At 38.3% G+C, this 18,163-nt stretch overlaps 1 protein-coding gene and 1 pseudogene across 2 annotated transcripts; both read left to right on the top strand.

The window, feature by feature from the left end:
• The first annotated feature begins 4,224 nt into the window (after positions 1-4,224).
• Positions 4,225-7,598, top strand: LOC149841647 (DnaJ/Hsp40 cysteine-rich domain superfamily protein). Of its 2 annotated transcripts, XM_089998614.1 has the most exons (4): positions 4,268-4,567; positions 7,128-7,277; positions 7,368-7,451; positions 7,533-7,598. In XM_089998614.1, exons 1-3 carry the CDS (start codon positions 4,358-4,360, stop codon positions 7,446-7,448), a joined length of 441 nt encoding a protein of 146 aa, XP_089854740.1. In that variant the 5' UTR covers positions 4,268-4,357; the 3' UTR covers positions 7,449-7,451; positions 7,533-7,598. The 2 variants fall into 2 exon arrangements, with proteins under 2 accessions (XP_089854739.1, XP_089854740.1); XM_089998613.1 differs by having other exon boundaries at positions 4,225-4,567; positions 7,368-7,598.
• A 2,023-nt stretch (positions 7,599-9,621) lies between these two features.
• LOC149841646 (senescence-specific cysteine protease SAG39 pseudogene) lies at positions 9,622-12,501 on the top strand (annotated as a pseudogene).
• Positions 12,502-18,163: the final 5,662 nt, after the last annotated feature.

The following is an 18,163-nucleotide window of genomic DNA, read 5'->3' as shown; positions in this document are numbered from 1 at the left end:
AGCGAGATTTCTTGAAAATGGTTCTATTGAGACAGATGCATCTCAAATTATTGAATTTGAGAAAGTGCATGATTCAGGTTTCATACATGCAACAGATAAAGACCTAGTTTTTCTTGTCATTGTCGCTCTAGATAATGTTAGAGAAAGTTTGGTCAATGAACGTCAATCCCAAATAGAGCAAGTTGTTGATGAAGATATACAACAGTAATAGGACAAAAAAGTTCATTTTAAACCATGTGTAGCACCTGCATGGAGGTCTACGAGCACTAGAAAATCTGTTATCCATTCAGACTATTTGATATATTTGCAATAGTATAAGAATTTCATAGATATTGATGATGATCCCTTCACCTTTGTAGAAGCCATTGAAAGTAAAAGATCAATACATTAGATCAATGCCATGAAAAAAGAGCTTGACTATACAACAAAGAACCAAGTGTGAAAACTTATACTTCAACCTAATGGAGTTAGACCTGTTGGTTGTAAGTGGGTTTTTAAGACCAAGACAAATTCTAAAGGTCAAGTGAAAAGGTATAAGGCTAGGTTTATTGTAAAATGTTTCACACAGAGGGCATTGATTATAATGAGATTTTTTCTTCTATCTCAACTAATGAATCATTGAGAATAATCATGACCCTCGTAGCTCATTTTGATTTAGAGCTATATCAAATGAATGTGAAAACTGTTTTTCTCAATGAGAATTTGAAAGAGTATGTATACATGCAACAACCCCTTGGTTTCAGTGTAGATGACTCAAATAATTTTGTTTGCAAATTGAAGAAGTCAATTTATGGACTTAAACAAGCCTTTCGCCAGTGGTATAAAAAGTTCAATCAGGTAATTATGAATTTTAAATTCACTAAAAATATTGTTGATCAATGCATATATATTAAGACTAGTGGGAGTAAGTTCATAATTTTGGATTTATATGTTGATGTCATTCTTCTCACAACTAATGATTTGAGTCTACTACATGAGACAAAAAATTTTCTTTCTTCTCATTTCGATATGAAGGAGATGGGTGATGATATATTTATTCTTGGAATCGAGATCTATTATGATAGAACTAAGGGTGTCCTTAGCCTCTTTCAGAAATCCTATATCCTTAAGGTTCTTAAAAGATATGGGATATAGAATTGTTCTCCTGGTTCGGCACCCATAGTGAAAGAAGATAAATTGAGCCTAAAGAACTGTCCTCTGGATGATAATAAAAAGGCTCATATGGCAACTGTCTCATATGCTTCAGTAGTTGAGAGTTTGCAGTACGCGCAGACCTTCACATGACTTGATATCACATTTGCTATGTGAATGCTTGGTAAATATTAGTCAAATCCAAGCATTGCGCACTGAAAGACAACAAAGAAGGTCATGCACTATTTAAAAAGAACAAATAACTATATGTTGACCTACAGAAAGGTTGACCACATAGAGGTCATTGGATGCTCTGATGTAGATTTAGAAGAATGTCTCGACAATAGAAAGTCTACTATTAGATACATTTTTCTACTAGCAGGTCATGTCATCTCATGAAGAAGTGGATAACAATCTACAACTGTTGCTCATGCTATGGAGGCAAAATTTATTGCTCTATATGAGACTTTGTCTCAGGCTATTTGAATAAGAAACTTTATTATGGGTCTTGGGATTGTGGACTCTATTGAGAGACCACTAAAGATCTTTTGTGATAATGAAACGGTCGTGTTGTTTTTAAATAATAACAAGAGCTCAACTTCGTATCGACACATAGAGTTAAAATACTTTATTATTAAAAAAAGAACTGATAATCATCTGATATGTATTGATATAATTGGTACGAAGGAAATGACTATGGATCTCCTTACTAAAGGGCTAGTATTGGGATTGTATTCTCAACATGCAAAGGTGATGAGTCTTTTTTATTCCTTCTGATGTATTACAATACATTATGTGATCATATTTGTGAAAATGAATTGATTTTCTATGATTTTGTGTATTATTGATTTTGCATAAAATTTTTTTTATTTGGTTAGAGAGAATAACAAAATAACTATATTAAAGGATCAATAAAATAGGTTAGAGACCCACCTATTCATAAATATAATCTTAATATGTTAAAACGCTGAAAATGAGTTGTATTGTAGTACATGAAAATATGATATTTCATAAAAAGATGATAATCTACATGACTCAAGATTCATTCTTGTGATACAGGATAGCATGTGAACCCAGATAAAAAATTAAGTTGAGATAACGATATAAACCTTGATTTAGTACCCTTTTAGTGTCAATGGGTCAAGTGGGAGAATGTTGAACATTTGGGTTTGAGTTCAACCTATAGTGTAACCGGGTTTGACATTAATAAGAGGGTTAGTGGGGCTACTAGTGGACACTTAATGGGAGTTAGTAACCTGTAGCCTATTAATTACCCTATTAATTACCAGTGTTTTCATAATTTCTATTTATGTTCAGGGTTCTGCTCACCATCGACTTGAAGGCATGAGCTCATAGTGAGAGCGTCGATAAGCAGAGGAAAACATCGAGCACCCGCACGACGCATCGACCATGGCATCTATCGGTATGTGTGTATTTTTGCATTCCGGTTTCAATTTTGCGAATATGCCAACACCCCGGTCACTGAGCTACAAAGTCCGGTGCATTTAACATTACTAAACCCTCACTTCGTTTCAACAATAGAGAAGAGTGGTATAAGCAACGCTTCTTGGAATCGGACTCACCGTAAAAATTTGTGAGTCAGAATGTCAAGAGTGGCAACATCAAAGACAATGCCGCCTTCTCTGAAAATGATATCCATTGGTTGGAAATGAGTCTGCCTCTAACTCTCCCATTGTAATTATTCTTGTTTTTTATTTTCAGTTAATAAACCGGTAGGAGTCTGCCTAACCCAGCTTCCTTGTTGCAAAAAGAAGAAAAAAATCTCAATGCTTAGTTTAACCGTTGTATTCATTTCTTCCCATCCCATGGCCGGTCAAGTAAATAGGAATCTTGTATTTTCCAGAACTTTACTAACTTTATTGTGAATTGGATTGATATCTCGCTCTTCTCTATTCTGACCATACGGGCTTTACAAACCATGCATGAATGCACACAGATAGTTTTGGTTTGGTTGAGGCACGCTGAATTCACTCAAAAGTATGTATTTTGTGCAGTCTGTGGGCCGTGGGAAACCCTCATACTCTTTGCTTTTGTAACAGGGATCATTGCACATCGTTTCCATTTCACTATTTTTTTTTTATTATCAAACTGTGCATCATACTTAGTTTTTTTTTTATATAATTAAGCTGGGTTTAAGAAGACCCTTACCAGTACATCAGGATAACTGGATAAGTACAACTATAACAAAAAGGAACCATACTTTATAACTTGGGTGTGGGATGAGGTAGTTAGATGGTTAGATGGCACTATCATGACCAAGGCGTCTCGGGTTCAAATACCACAAAAGATAATAGCTCCCAGCATTATCTATTAAAAACAAAAATACTGTGTGCACCACAACAAACTGGCATCAGAGACGAACTTAATGTATGCAATACAACGGAGGATCAGGTGTGTAATGTAATTTTATACTTTAAGTGTACAGCTGCACACCTGTTGGCTGTTGCTTAAGCCCCACCGTTGACATGCTGAGCACACTAAAACTGGACAATTATGTTTGACCTGATCTTTTCTCATGTCGACCGGTCTAACTTTGTTAGCTTGATGACTTTTGGTCAAAACCTATCATAGAAAACCATTGCAGGCAATTTTCAAACCTTTTGCTTTTAGATATAGAATGGGGAATGGAGATATCAGGGGATTTTTTTCATGAAAATATGTAAGATATTTTATTAACCAAATTGAGAGGACAGAAAAAGTTCTCAACTTTTTGTTTTTACGTATTGGATGGGGTTTATCAGGAGATATTTTTCGAGAACCATTAGGATATGTATGAGGTTAGGTATCCTAACAAAATTTAGAGGACAGAAAAAGGGGGAAAACAGTACGTTATTCATTAACATATTTTGAAAACAAGCCTAACAATTTCGTTATTGCCATGTTTATAATTATTGAAAAGTTGTCACTCAGCTCAAAAAAATAACCCTTTTCTGCTACAACTGGCAGCACTACATCTGGAGCTTGATTTCCAAAATACAAGAGATATTGATACTAAAAACAATAGTTGAAAAAGCCAACAAAAATAGAACACAAACTAAAAAGAAGTTTCGTGGAATACAAACTCTTCCCGCAAACTCCACGAAGCGGTATTTTTCTTCTTCCATTCCACCAAGTGACAAAATCAAACGTCTCTCTGATAGACTCTTCTCATTCAATCCCTCAGAAGCAAGACCGAAACCAAACGGTTTGGTGGGAAGGAAAGGAGATGCCAATTGGTTGGTGCTGCAGCACGAGGGTACCCGTCCTTCCCATTCCGGCGAGCGGATTCCTCGGTTGGAGGGGAACGGTCGCGAAGACGATGCTCCCCAACAAGAGGTTTCTCAGAGATTCCGGCCCGAGGGCGTCCGTCGTCGACTCCTCCGAGAGCTCTTCCGATTTCGTCAAGCGTATGGAGCAAGCGTGGTTGATTTCTCAGGTCTCTCTCTCTCTCTCTCTCATGGGGGGATTTTGGTTGTACCCACTTATCCAGAAGAATGGGATAAGTTGGGATGATTCTCTATGATGCAATATCCCATCTTATCCCACTTCTGTAGGCAAGTGGGTACATAAAAAACAACCCACTTTGGGGATTTTGGGTGTACCAACTTATCCAGAAGAACGGGATAAGTTGGGATGTTAGATTGTGCTCTATGATGCAATATCCCATCTTATTCCACGTCTGTAGGCAAGTGTGTGCATAAAAAATACACCCTCTGAGTCCTTAATTGGCTCTTTTTATTCTCATATAACATGATTGTTCGTGTTTGCTTTCATTTCCTTTTGCACTAGATTGTTATAGCTTGTGTACAACTTGTTTTTGTTAGGTTTGAATTCTACTTGGCATCATGGAGGTTAGTTCTTTTAGAAAAAAATTGGTCTTTTGTGGGAAAAGATGATATAATAATATGTTCGATCTATAAAGTGCTATCATTACATATTAGTGGATTTAAAGAACAAAGAAAATTCTATTCTTAGTACATTGTGCAATAGTAATTGAAAGCCATGTTTAGCTTTGTAATAGAAATTAAACATAAACAGTGTTATGCAGTCCAAAGCCAGATGGTATTGATAGAATCTGATTAAAGAAGAAGAGAAATTAAAAACAGCAAGCAAGGAAGTAACTTGTTGGTGGATTAGGAGAGAGATAAACAACTGGATTTCTTGTTCAGGTCTTAGTCGGCTTCAGTATGAGGTGACTACTGTATTTATTGGTTATATGGTCATGATTTGGAGTTTGGACTATGTTTGTAGCTTCTGCATCTTACATAGTGTTGATATTCTAGTTGTATAATTGTATTTTTATGTGAGCTAAATATGGATTGTGGGATTGTCTAAGATTCAAGAATAGCGATAGTCACAAGGATCAAGGATGTGGAGAAGATAAAGAGGAGCTGAATCTCTACCCTTGTGCACGATGGGATGATGAGAGGACACATTTGCTTAGGTTTCGGGAGTTCTGATAAGGAGGCGGTTTTAGAATGGACTGTTAATTTCCTTATCCATGCTGAATGGTAGCTATCAAGATATGATGCATCTCTGGAGGTGTTTTTGTTACATTCAGAGTCCTATCTCTGTGAAGGCCCATTAGAAAGAAGAGTTTGATCGGTGGTTTTTCTGTGGCCAAGTTGCCTTATTCCACCCAAATTTATCTTGGATGAGTATGATTTTCATTGCAGACTACCAATGAGGATGCATAAATCACACCAATCTAGTCTTCATTGTGTTCTACACATCATTCTATAGTCTTGGATGGTCTTTGTGTCATTCATTTTAGAGCATGGTGCAACATGCTCTGGTTTGTGAAAAAGCTTCTGTTTGCTTTTTGGATAGCCAGGGGAAGTTTTGACAGAGATCTACATGACAAATCCAATCTCAAGCAGAGCCTGCAATGTCCTGTTTGCATCTGAACTAATTTGAAACCACAGAGAGAGAGGGGACTACGATTTCATCTTTTTATTACTAAACTATGGGTGTTCAGCCTTCATAGATAAAGGAAGAGATAAGAAAGAATAAGAAACATCACTATGGTTTGTCTTTTTCTGATGGAAACTATGGGCGTCTTTGGATGGCAAAGTTTTCATGTCATCGACAGGCCATGGCACGTAATCTATTTGGTATTGCCAATACTATCATAAAAAAATTATATCAAGCACAAAGTTATCCTTGTCTTCAACTCTAGACCCTAAGGGGGCGTTTGTTTCATACCCTCTCTTTCATAGGAAATAGGGCCTTTTTCCTACAAAGAGTTAAACAAACATGTCTATGCAAGATATATGGCAGGATCCATATAATAAATGCAAAAAACAGCTTTCCTGTCAAAATGGGTTCATACCTTTCCCCTATGGAAGCACTTTCCTTCCAAAGTGGCTCTTTCTAAGGAAAGAGGCTTTCCTTGAGTTGGAGTGTAACAAACAGCCCTTGAAGGAAAGATCACAAACAAGTGCTACAGCATGCCTTAGTAAAAAACCCTTGTTAAAACAGCCATTTTGCTCCCATACCATAAAAGAAATTGAGAAGCCGTGACGGTGATATCTATCGCATGTATCAATGCAAATGAAAAATCATAGAAGTATGACAGCATTCCGTGGTGAAGAGAACCAGTTGTACTAATAATGATATCGTTTTTAACACTTGTATTCCTCAAGAAGGTTTCACAAAGATTTTCTCTTTGCTACCAATAGTGATAAAACAAGTATATACAGAATCGGTACATCATCATCCATCTTTGAAGTGGATGCCACGATTGTTTCTGTACCATAAAGAAAACAAACTGTTTACTTACCTTTGGTTCTATGTAGGTTATAATGTCTTCAGTGCCTTGGAAGCTGCACTTTTTTTTTTGCTTTTACATTTGGAAATAAATCATTAGTAGTTGGTAGATGTTGTTTTGTCATGTGCTTTAACAAGTTAACTAGCAATTTAGGTATGTTGGTCAATTTGAGAAAGAAATGATGCGCTGTGTATCTAATAAAGGTCACTAATGTGCCATGCCACAGCAACCAAGGCCTGTAGCTTGCAGTTCTTGCAACTCAAAGGGGTATGTGGAATGCAAATGGTGTGGAGGTACGGGCTTCTTTATTCTTGGAGACAACATGCTTTGTCAAGTGCCATCAAGAAACACCAGCTGCGTTATATGTGCAGGAAAGGTGATGAATGTCATTCAGTATTCTCAGCTTTAATGCTTTCAAATATATATATTGTACCAACATCATCATCTTGTGTTAAAAAATTTTCAGGGTTCTACGTGCTGCTCTAGTTGTAAAGGCACAGGCTTCCGTGCTAAGTGGCTTGGGCAACCTCCTCCAATCCGTCCTTAACTGGTACATGAAAGAAACTGCTGCGGCTTCTCATGAAAGGTTTTCCATATTGATCTGTAATGAAGTTATTTACTGGGTTTACAGGTTCATGGTTTCATTGAGACAGCTTTTTTGAGAATAAAAAAAAAAGACAATAAAATTACTAAGATAGCTATTGCTTCCCACTCCAGACAACTAATCACTGCCTGTACACCAAAAAAGGCGGGATTTAGTTGAGGATTTACCGTGTACAAAACAAAATAACTAGAATTCAAAATTGTTTTACTGACAAAGGGATTCTGTTGATTGATATCAAAGGCATTGATTGCACATGGTTCAGCTAATAGCAAGCAGTTTGATTTTGGGTTATGTCACCTCAATGAAATGGAAGCCTGAACTTAACCCATATAGTTTTAAGAGCATCTAATATATATATTTTTACTTAAAAAATGCATACAACATACTCGGGTCAGCCATGTTGGATTCATAGCCCAAATCCAACTAGGGATGCAAATGGGACAGATCAAGGATGGAGGTTTGCAATTTTTTGGCTATTTTGAATCTGCATCCCCATGTATTTAGCTGTTCCGTAGCCGAACCATTTGCATCACTAAATCCAACCCACATGTTACTTGGCTTGACTCAAGTAATAATCCGGTAGGAAGTTTCATGCCTACGTTCATATATTCAGATTTGATTGGCTCAATATAGTCGTGCTTACAAAAAATGTTGTTTTAGTTGGCTCAATTCATTAAAGGAAATTGTTTGATGTAGTGAATAATAGGTTCTGGTTGTCATTCCATTCTAGTTCGCTGTTTCAGGATTATTGTCTAGGCAGACATATACCTTTAATAAAAAAGAAAAAAAATGGCTAAGTGGAAGATTGGAGGAGATTCTTGCAAAAAATAGCTCGGTGCTAGGATGATTGAAAGCTCAACAATTTTTTTCTTATCAAATGAACGGAAAATGATGGTACTGTCTTATAAAAATGGCGTGTTATTGCAAAAACTCACAAATATGCAAAATTCCTTCGCATGTTTAAAATCATTTATTCCCGACTTTTTCTTTATTTTCTTTTTCCCCCTCAACCATCTCCTCGGATTTGGAATTGCGACAAGAATATTAGATACCAACTTTTCAAATACATCCCTGATCCAATCTGTATTTATCTCCACTGATGCGAAAATAAAATCAGAATCATTAGTTTTTACTCTTAATTAAATGGACAAGGCTGTCTTTTTCACAATAAGGAAAATTGATAATGTGGTTGTCCTTTCCAAAGATTGCTAGCATGTACCAGTATCCGACCTATCAAAGACTCAGGGTGTGTTTTATGGCGCGTCCAATCTTGGACGGAACATCAAAGACTGGAGAATGAGTGAGGGTTGGGTTTATACCCCCTCCGCCTGAGTGTTTTCTTTAAGTGGTGTTCCCCGTCCTGTTCTCATTGGAGGAGTGTGTGTGTGTGGTGGTGGGGGTTTGGGGGGGGGGGGGGGGGGGGGGGGGGGCGGTGGGAACGGCATTTCACTGTTCCACCAGACATGACAGACGCACATCCGCCACATCCAGCATTTGATCGCAGCAGTGGTGTCCCGTGCCACGCATGATCAAATACCCCCTCAAAGTCCACATGAACGTGTCCAAATAGTTGAGTTCAGGATCAGGTTATGTTGGGTCATATCTCAAATCCAACCCACATATTACTTTGGTCAGTTTCAGGCCAGCCAGAATACGGTTTGAGTCTGCACATACCCAGATTTATGGGTTCAGGCTGGGTTGCTTACCTGGTACAACATCATATTTAGTAGGATGATATCCTTTATTGGCAACCAATACTACTAACATAGAAGCAGGAAGTAAAGATACAAAGCCATATATGTGAAGTTTCTTGTGTACAAAAAGAACTGTTCCGAACTACTGAAGGACCTATATATAAAAGTGAAGAACAAATTGTTTCTTCTTTTTTCCTTTTTTTTGGAAGGAAAAGATGTGAAAAGTTTAGAGGAAACTTGAATTGGAGAGAAATGATTCGGGAAGATCTGGTTTTAAAAAAGCACCTTATTTTGTAGGTAAATGATATAAATTTTGGATAGCAAGTTTTTTATGAAGGCCTTGATACGCAAGTATATATATATACTGTGTACTACAGAGGCCATTACAGTGTCAGAGGACTCAACCTCCTCCTGAACACACCATGGCACCAAGTGGCATGCCTGTGCTTGCAGCATCACTGTTTGTGGTCATGTGGGCTCCTCTGGCCATGTCATCATCAGTGCTCGATGATGCCACCGTGTCCGAGATGCACTTAGAGTGGATGACACGACACGGCCGTGTCTACGTGGATGCTGCTGAGATGGAGAAACGGTTCAGTATCTTCAAAGAAAATGTCAGGTTTATCGAGTCTTTCAATGCTCAGAACCACTCTTACAGACTCGGAGTGAATGGATTCGCAGACCAAACCACAGAAGAGTTCGTGTCATACGCTCTCGGCTACAACGGGCTCGAGTCTCAGCCTCCGACAGCGTCGATGCCGTTCGCGTATTCAGAGTTGCAGGGTGCGCCAGACAGCATCGACTGGAGGACGATGGGTGTGGTCACGCCCATCAAGAACCAGTTGCAGTGTCGTAAGCTCCACCTTCTTCCTTACCACCACCATTGCCTGGTTTTCTCTTTAATTTTCTCTCTTCAGGCAAAATAAGGATTCAACTGCATGTCACAGATCATGGCCTATAATTGTAAAATATCGTGGTTTTGTCGTGATATTTTCCAAGGCTGGGATAAATTAAAAAAAAAGTGATATTTTCATGATACCACTTGTTTTAAAAATAGTGTTTTTTTTTACTAAGAGAAACCGCCCCAGAGACCTAGCTGCGCTGAATCAGCCTGCCTTACTACTGTCTCTGTCCATGTCAGCATAAAACTCTAAGGGCTTACCCTCAGCCCCAAGGAGTAGCCAATCTTCGGCTTACCAGGAGGATGACGCCCATGAGATTTGAACCTAGACTGCCCATCAAACGGTCTAGGCACCATTCCAGTTCGCCAAACCCCTTAGGTCTAAAAAAAATATACATTTATGTTGTTTTTTAAATTATAATGTTATTATCACAATAGTAATGCAATAAAACCAGTTCTGTGTTTCTTATATTATTTATATTTGTTTTAGCTTGTCTTAAAATACCAAAAGCTTACTTAGGCTGGAAAGCTTTCATGGGACCATAGCTTCATATTTGTCTTCGTTAGGCCAAGGAAAACCCTCTCATCATCGAAGGAATTTTGACTAGGGATGTCAACGGATCAGATTTATGTCCCTCTATGCATTACCTATTAATCTGACTTAATTGGATCTGCCCTAATCTGATCCGGAGGCAGAAACTTAATTCAGATTGGGTTAGTATAAAGCCTGACTTTTATACTTAATTGGATTTGGATCTTAAGTTGGGATTTTAATGCAAAAATAATATGGTATTCCGATATCAAGTCACATCACATCTCTAATTTTGACAGCCGCCTGGTTAGTAAAACAGTCGTCCCCCTGCCAGCTAGTGAGTACACCCTGCTTCAACCTTGTTGCAAGGGGTTTTGTGCACAGGAGGTAGCTTTGGCCATTATTCAGGTGGTCAGGGTTTCATTCTCACGAGTATCAGCCCCTTGCATTAATGAGGGCAATGGATGAACACTTGCTCAGTCGAAGCTGTGTGACTTCCTATGAGCAAAGGGTGCACCACGGGTTTACCCTGCCAAGATAGCGACCCTAAGTGTGACAGGTTTAGCCATAGTGACTAGGCGGAGCAGGTTATATGTGCACCCCCCCAACACGCACTGTAGCTACGGTGCATATTGGGGTCTCGATTGAACGCCGCGTGATATTCAGTCAGGTATACGGGTGCCGTACACTGCCGTACATCAGCCTTCAGGCTGTATGACGGTGTACAGCACCTCCTACACTCGACTGAGCACCACGCGGCATTCAGTTGGGACCCCAAACATGCACTGTAGCTACAGTGCATGTTCGGGGAAGAACACACAATGCCCTCTCGCAACTAGGCCACTGAACGAGGTTGGTTTCCCTATCTTTTATGGGAGAAAAAAAGGGATGCCCCATATAGCTTTTGAACTTGTGACATTTCATCAATTTTGAAAACTTGCTTTCAAAAGATGGAAGGTTCTCTTCCAATATGGAAATGAACTTCTTTGATTGATATTAGAAATATATTTTTCATAAAACTTAAAAACCATTGTTTTTATTGTGAAATCTACATGTATAATAAATGATTTGAACAAAAAAAAAGAGACAAAATTCATTTCAAATCAAAACCAATGAATTCAACTGTACCTTTAAAGGCCAAGAGTGATAAGATTTTATATGAATCTTGATTATTAACCATGGGTGATTGACTGGGAGCACATAGGAGATCACTGAATACCCTCTGTTCTGTGAACACGGTTTGATACATGGAACAACAGCGTGCTGCTGGGCGTTCTCAGCCGTAGGAGCTGCAGAGGGGATCACCAAGCGAAGCACAGGGAGGCTCATCTCCCTCTCAGAACAGGAGCTCGTCGACTGCGACGCCGACGGCGGAGGGTGTAAACCTGGCTTCATGAGGATGGCCTTCGTGTACGTCCAAATAAACGGCCTCACTAGCGAGGACAACTACCCGTACAAGGGAACCAACTGGACATGTGACGCGCAGAAGTTGATGGACAGTCCCTTCTTCATCAAAGGCTTTCAGAGGGTGCCCCGCAACAACGAGACCGCGCTGCTGAACGCGGTTGCCCAGCAGCCCGTCGCAGTAGCCATTGCTGCGAGCCCAAAGTTCTACAAGTTCTACTCGAGTGGTGTCTTCACTGGGCCTTGTGGCACTACGCTCAACCATGCTGTGACCATTGTGGGGTATGGGACAACAGCTGATGGCATCAAGTACTGGCTGGTGAAGAACTCGTGGGGTACGGGATGGGGTGAGCAGGGATACGCTAAGATGCAACGTGGTGCTAGCAACCCAGAAGGCATATGTGGGATCACTTCCGATGCATCCTTTCCTACTCCTCTTTAACTAGAAGACCTTCCCCTTTTTCTTTTTTTTTCACAGTGAACCAACTATTTGCTTTAGGCTCTGTCTTGTCTGGCCAGCCAGTGTTGCAAGGATTTGGGAAAAGTAGAAATACTGTTCAAAGGAGTTTTAGAATTTCTTTTATTCTTTGAAGGCAAAAGTAATTTCTTCAAGGATTCAGGCTTTCAACATCTTATTCCTAAAGACAATTTACTGTAATGTGGAATTTCATTGGCAAAAGGTGTGGACGCTTAAAACAGGTGGAGCTCTCTCATTTTATAAGCAAAAGATGGTTTTTCAAATTGATTTCGGGCTCACTTTTTTTCCCTCAATATGGGACTGCTCTCTTGTAAACTACTTTATTTGTTTATGGGGTTTTGTGAAAAATGCAAAATTTTGCTTCATAAATGCATCCTGTTAATGCTCTTTCTCTCTCTTAAATACACATTTTTTTTATGATGAGAAACCCTCGCCGAATCTTGGAAGACCTTGGGTCAAAATCCAGTGTTTTCACTGGTCGGGATTATCAAAATCCAGTTCTTCATAACTGGTCGGGATTTCCAAAACCTAATGTATTTCATCAGTCAAGTTTTCTAAAGTCTGATTCTTACACCATTTCTTTAAATTACAGCTAAAGGTCTCATCAAAATCTATATTGAGTGATTATTTCACAAGAAATTCGTGAAAACTTTGCCGATTTGCTAAAAGCATTAGTTGATTCTAAAAGTCTGACTACACAACAAGAATTTCCTCAGATTACCTCTAATATTTCTTTCTAAAAGGGTGAAACTTTTTGCAAAAAAGAGGTAAAATTCAAATCTTTTCCTGTTAATCAACCAAAAGGATGTAAAAAATGTCCTCGATATGATCAGTGAAAGAAATCTTCAATGATGTTGAAAAGCCAGAAGCGAATTGATATTGATCATGGCTATAGTGCATGTTTAAAAATGACTTTCTGGCAATCAGGCAGTGGAAATATCTTGAGCTATAAAAAGAATCCACTCAACCCATATCTTCTCATTCATTTAAAGTTGTAATCAAATATCCGCAAAAAGGATCTCTCAATTGTCGTCAAGATGAAGACGAATATGCGAGTAGACCCCCGGGGCCAAAGAAGATTTGGATCATCTCCGAGATGAAGGAGTTTGTGAAGGATCCTTCCAGGGAAAGTTCAGATCACCATCGAGATGAAGGCGAGTGTGGTGAACCTACCGACAAACCCTAAAAGATATTTGATTTCTGTTATCATCTAAAGACCTTTTGAGCCAATGTCATCAATAGAATCCCTGAGATAAAAGAAGGATCAGACATCTCCAAGATGAAGGAGTTTGTGACGTACCCTTCTCTGAAAAAGAGAGAAAAGTCAGAATACATCCAAATGAAGGATGATGTAAAAAAAAACCTGAGAAAGTTCAATGACTTAAAAAGAGTGCAAAAAAAAAAAAGATCATCGTGGGAAAACACCCAGATATCAAACTGCCAAAGTTGCCAGAAGTCATATTTTATCATGCAAAATTCTTTTATCAATGTCTTTTCATTACTTGCTTTTATGAAATTAAGAATATTTCTTCTCTTCTCATATCAGGAAAATGGATAACTTCCTTGAAGAAAATCATCAGTGCTAAAATTTTGAATCTGACTCTTAGAACTGAGGAGTTAACCTCATTGGAGAAAATACTCTAGGTAAAAGAGGGAATATCTTCGCACATGCGTGCACATTTCCAAGCATTTGAATCAGCTACAATTTTATCTTATTGGCAACATTTTCTAGCTATTCCAAAGAATGAAATAAAAAATTCAATATCCATTTTGATGCAACCTAGCGTTGTTTATATTTTCCAGAAGAGTTGCCTCCTTCAGAAGAAGTATCTCTTCCTGTCCCATCACGGTTTTCTCCATTTTGAGAAATCTGTATGGTAGATTTCCCCCACTCAGGATAAGGGTCAAACCTAAATTTTCTGCGAAAGGTCATTTGATTTCAAAAGCTATTTCAGTTTCAGCAATGAGATGCCCAAAATCATCCCTTTTTCCAAGCTTTAGGAAACTCTATCTTCCTCCTTTCGCAAAACCCCTTTTCGGATTTGTTCGTCCAAATTCCGAAGGTCCCATTATGGTTTCTCCATTTGAGAAACCCGTATGGTAGATTTCCTATTCAAGTTAAGAGTTAACCCAGAACCTCATTTCGCGAGGTATCTTCCTTTCAGGTTTGGGTTAAACCTGAGTCTCGTTCCAACGAGATTCCTCGTTTTGACAAGATGTTTTCTCCCAGTCCCATCATGGCTCTTTTCATTAAAGAATTCATGCTTTGTATATCCATCCAAGAAAGGATCATACTCGAGCTTCATTTCACGAGACATTTTCCAAAATGTCCCATCAAGGTTCTCATGTATTCATTTTCTCATTCAATACACTTTTGATATATCTTCGTCCCATCCAGGTTAAGGGCTAAACCTGAATCATTCCAAAAAGACTATCTTGTCTCACCCATGAGACCTGATCAAAATTCTCATTTCCCACTATTTCAGAATTTTCATCCAAAGTCCCATCACGATTTCCTCATTCTCTACTCAATCATATCATTTTCGAGGATTTCGTCTCCCCAAAACCATTCAGGATAAGGTATTAAGCCTGAGAAGTCATATTTTCAAAATAATTCTTCCACACCCAGTTCAGATCTGCTGACTGGGGCATTTTCAAAATTTGGAGTGTTATCTTTGCCACTAAGCTCGGCTTTCAACCGGCTTAGTAGCAAAGAGGGGCATCTGTGAACACCCCAATTTTTTCAAAGTTTTGTAAAAATAACCCTTTTGCCCCCGGTCCCATTTTCTGAGAAAACCGAGGCTAAATTTCAATTATTCTTCAAATTTTCTGGATTAAATTTCGCATTGATATATTCAAAATCAATTCCGGATCCGAATCCAATGCTTTAAATCCATATTTCATCAAAATCCGGATCAAATCCATTTTCTGAAGAAATTTTCTCAAAATAGCTTTTAAATTCTCAGAAAAATTCTCTTTTGTAAATATTTTTGCAAAAAACAAAAAAATTAGTTTTAATCTTTGTTTTCTCACAAAATTTAGGATTTTATTCCAAAAATACAAAAAATAGAAAAATAACATAAAAAACCAAAAAATTGAGAAAAGCTACAAGGAAAACGAATGATTTTCAAGCTTTTGAAGCCATTTTTACCAAAAACCTCATCTTAAACCACTTTTCAAAAATCTTTCTAAAAGTGGACCACCTTTTTTAAATAGGAAAAAATGCTAACGGATTCTCTCTCGCGCCTCTCTTCTTCTCTCTCCATCGTCCAATCCTCAACAAACTCTCTGATCTTCACCTTCCAGCTCCACTGAGCTTTTCACTCGAACCTTCCACCTCTTCTTTAAGAAGAGGTCTTCATCCATCAATTTGGATCGATGATCAACATCATCTACGATCACCATTCATCTTTTTGCTAACAACCACCGATTTCCCTTCGGAGGTATCAAGTTTTCCATCACTGCTTCATTCTCCTTCCTTCCTGGGATTCCTCTTCAGCCAAGCACTGCAGAACAATTCCTCTTCGAGAGCATTTCCTCTGCAAGAGATCAAAGGAATCCCGAGTCATTCTTCAAAAACAGGGTGTCGAGAAACATCAGAGGACCCGTTTCGATCTTCTGCAAAACCAGATCCTCCATTAATTCACGGTAAGCCCCCTCTTCTCTGATTTTCTCTAAACTTTTCTTTGTTTTTTTTTAGCTTTTATTAATGCACCACGGAGGATGTTCGGTTGCCTGTAGCAATCCAAATGCCTTCTCGTGCTATAACAAGGGAATATCATATTCCAACATCTTCTCCTCTTTACTTTTTTTTTTGTAATTTCGTTAGTTTACATGATTATGATCAAGCGGTTCATTTAGATATTTCCCTTTTTTTTCTGTTGATTCGGTCTCTGAAAGATTTATCGATCTCATTATTTTTCTTTTTTTTCTTTTCACAATGAATTTCGGCTCTGTCTGTTACGCGTAGTAGTATTTGCTTCGATCCCTCTTGATCTGGTAGTTTTATCCTCTTACATACATTTGAAATTTAGCAACTCTTTGTTGATATAGCCCATCCTAGATCTCTCGTGCCTATTAAAATAATCTGCCTCCATGGCAATATCATCAATTGGTGGTCTGTGGTGTCCCGTAATGACACCCTCGGTTCACCTGGATAATACAAATCATTATCGTCAACTTCTTTTGACATAGATAGTTTTGAATTTTAGGCCTGATGATCCATCAATAGCATCATCGCTGAGAATTGCATATTCTCATCTCCCATGCCCATTTTCTGTAAGATATGTACTCTGGTTAGATCACCTGCGTATCCTTCGATCCCTCCCTATAATCGGAGGTATCCTCCTCCAGGGGTATTAACTCTTGGGAAAAGGCTGCAGAGATGAATGAAGAGATAATATCAGAAGCCTCAATTTCTGATCTACTGGTGAAGAGAGATTAGTTTAGCACTCAAAGGATCAAGAGATCTCTAGATCTGCCCAACAATGTAATAGTGTCTCCTCCGTATGTACAATATCTCCTGGTATGCCTTTTTTTTTTTCTCAATCGTATCTTTAGTGGTATTATTTGTGTTATTTTCAACATTTTTTTCCTGTTTCTTTTTGTTTTCTATTTGTATTTTTTTTGCCTCTGCATTTGTGTTTATAATATTACAATTCATTTTCCCTAACTCATCTCCTTACATGTGATTTATCATATATGTCCAATTATAATTTCTCAAATGAGTTCTAAAGTTAATACATATATTATCAAAATAAAAATCTTGTCTCTTCGGCGTTGGGATTATCTCTTGATGTTGGACTTGAGAAAGAGAATTAAAACTCTAGGTTCTCCTGTTGCGATGGTTTGTGCCAGGGTTACGAGATTGGTGGATTCTTTTCACATGCTCGTAAGACCAGTTAAAATGAATAAGCAACAACAGCATCTCCACTGGTTTACAGTGGGATATCATTGAGTCAGAAATGAGATTTGATGATCTCATAAACACTTCAAATACAATTCGGGAAGAGAAGATCATGGCGTGCTCCGATTCAGATCTGTTATGGACCATATCCATTCGGAAGCAAAATTGAAAACACTTCTTGCGTTTTTTTTTGGAGAAGAATATCAAGCTTAAGTTGTTTTCTTGGTCGTTCTGTAATTTTTTTTTCTCCACATATCAAGTTGTGATTGTCCCCTTTGGTAGCAACTGATCAAAGCTAGTTGGATTTAAATAACTGATTGTTTTTCATCACTCTGCATCTGTGGTTTATGAAAATTTGGACATAAAAGTTAAAATTTCTCAGCAGTGTATAGTTTCTGGTATTGAAGTGTCATCATACTTCATGGAATGGATCAATTTGAAAGACACCTCTCTCAACTTCTACAAGAGGAGGGTTACTGGGATGGTGTCCATAATTAAGGAATTGGGTATCAACACGCTGGGTAGCCACTGCTTAGGAATTGATGAAAAGAATGTCCCAAGGGTATTGCAGCATATGTTTAGTGATGGTGCTCATTTGCAGATAACAGCGAGGGGAAGTCGCACAGACCTTGGCAATATGGAATTCGTTCTCAAGGACAGGATTTGATAGCAGAATTTCTACCATTCTTGTTAAACCAAAGAGTATTGTTCAAATATTTTGGTGTGTTTCGGTTCATAGAAAA

The sequence above is a fragment of the Nuphar pumila genome, chromosome 3 (genome assembly GCF_984573655.1).
Source record: "Nuphar pumila chromosome 3, dmNupPumi1.hap1.1, whole genome shotgun sequence".
Lineage (NCBI taxonomy): Eukaryota > Viridiplantae > Streptophyta > Magnoliopsida > Nymphaeales > Nymphaeaceae > Nuphar > Nuphar pumila.
Note: the sequence above shows the minus strand (reverse complement) of the source record. Positions and strands in the feature narration are given on the sequence as shown.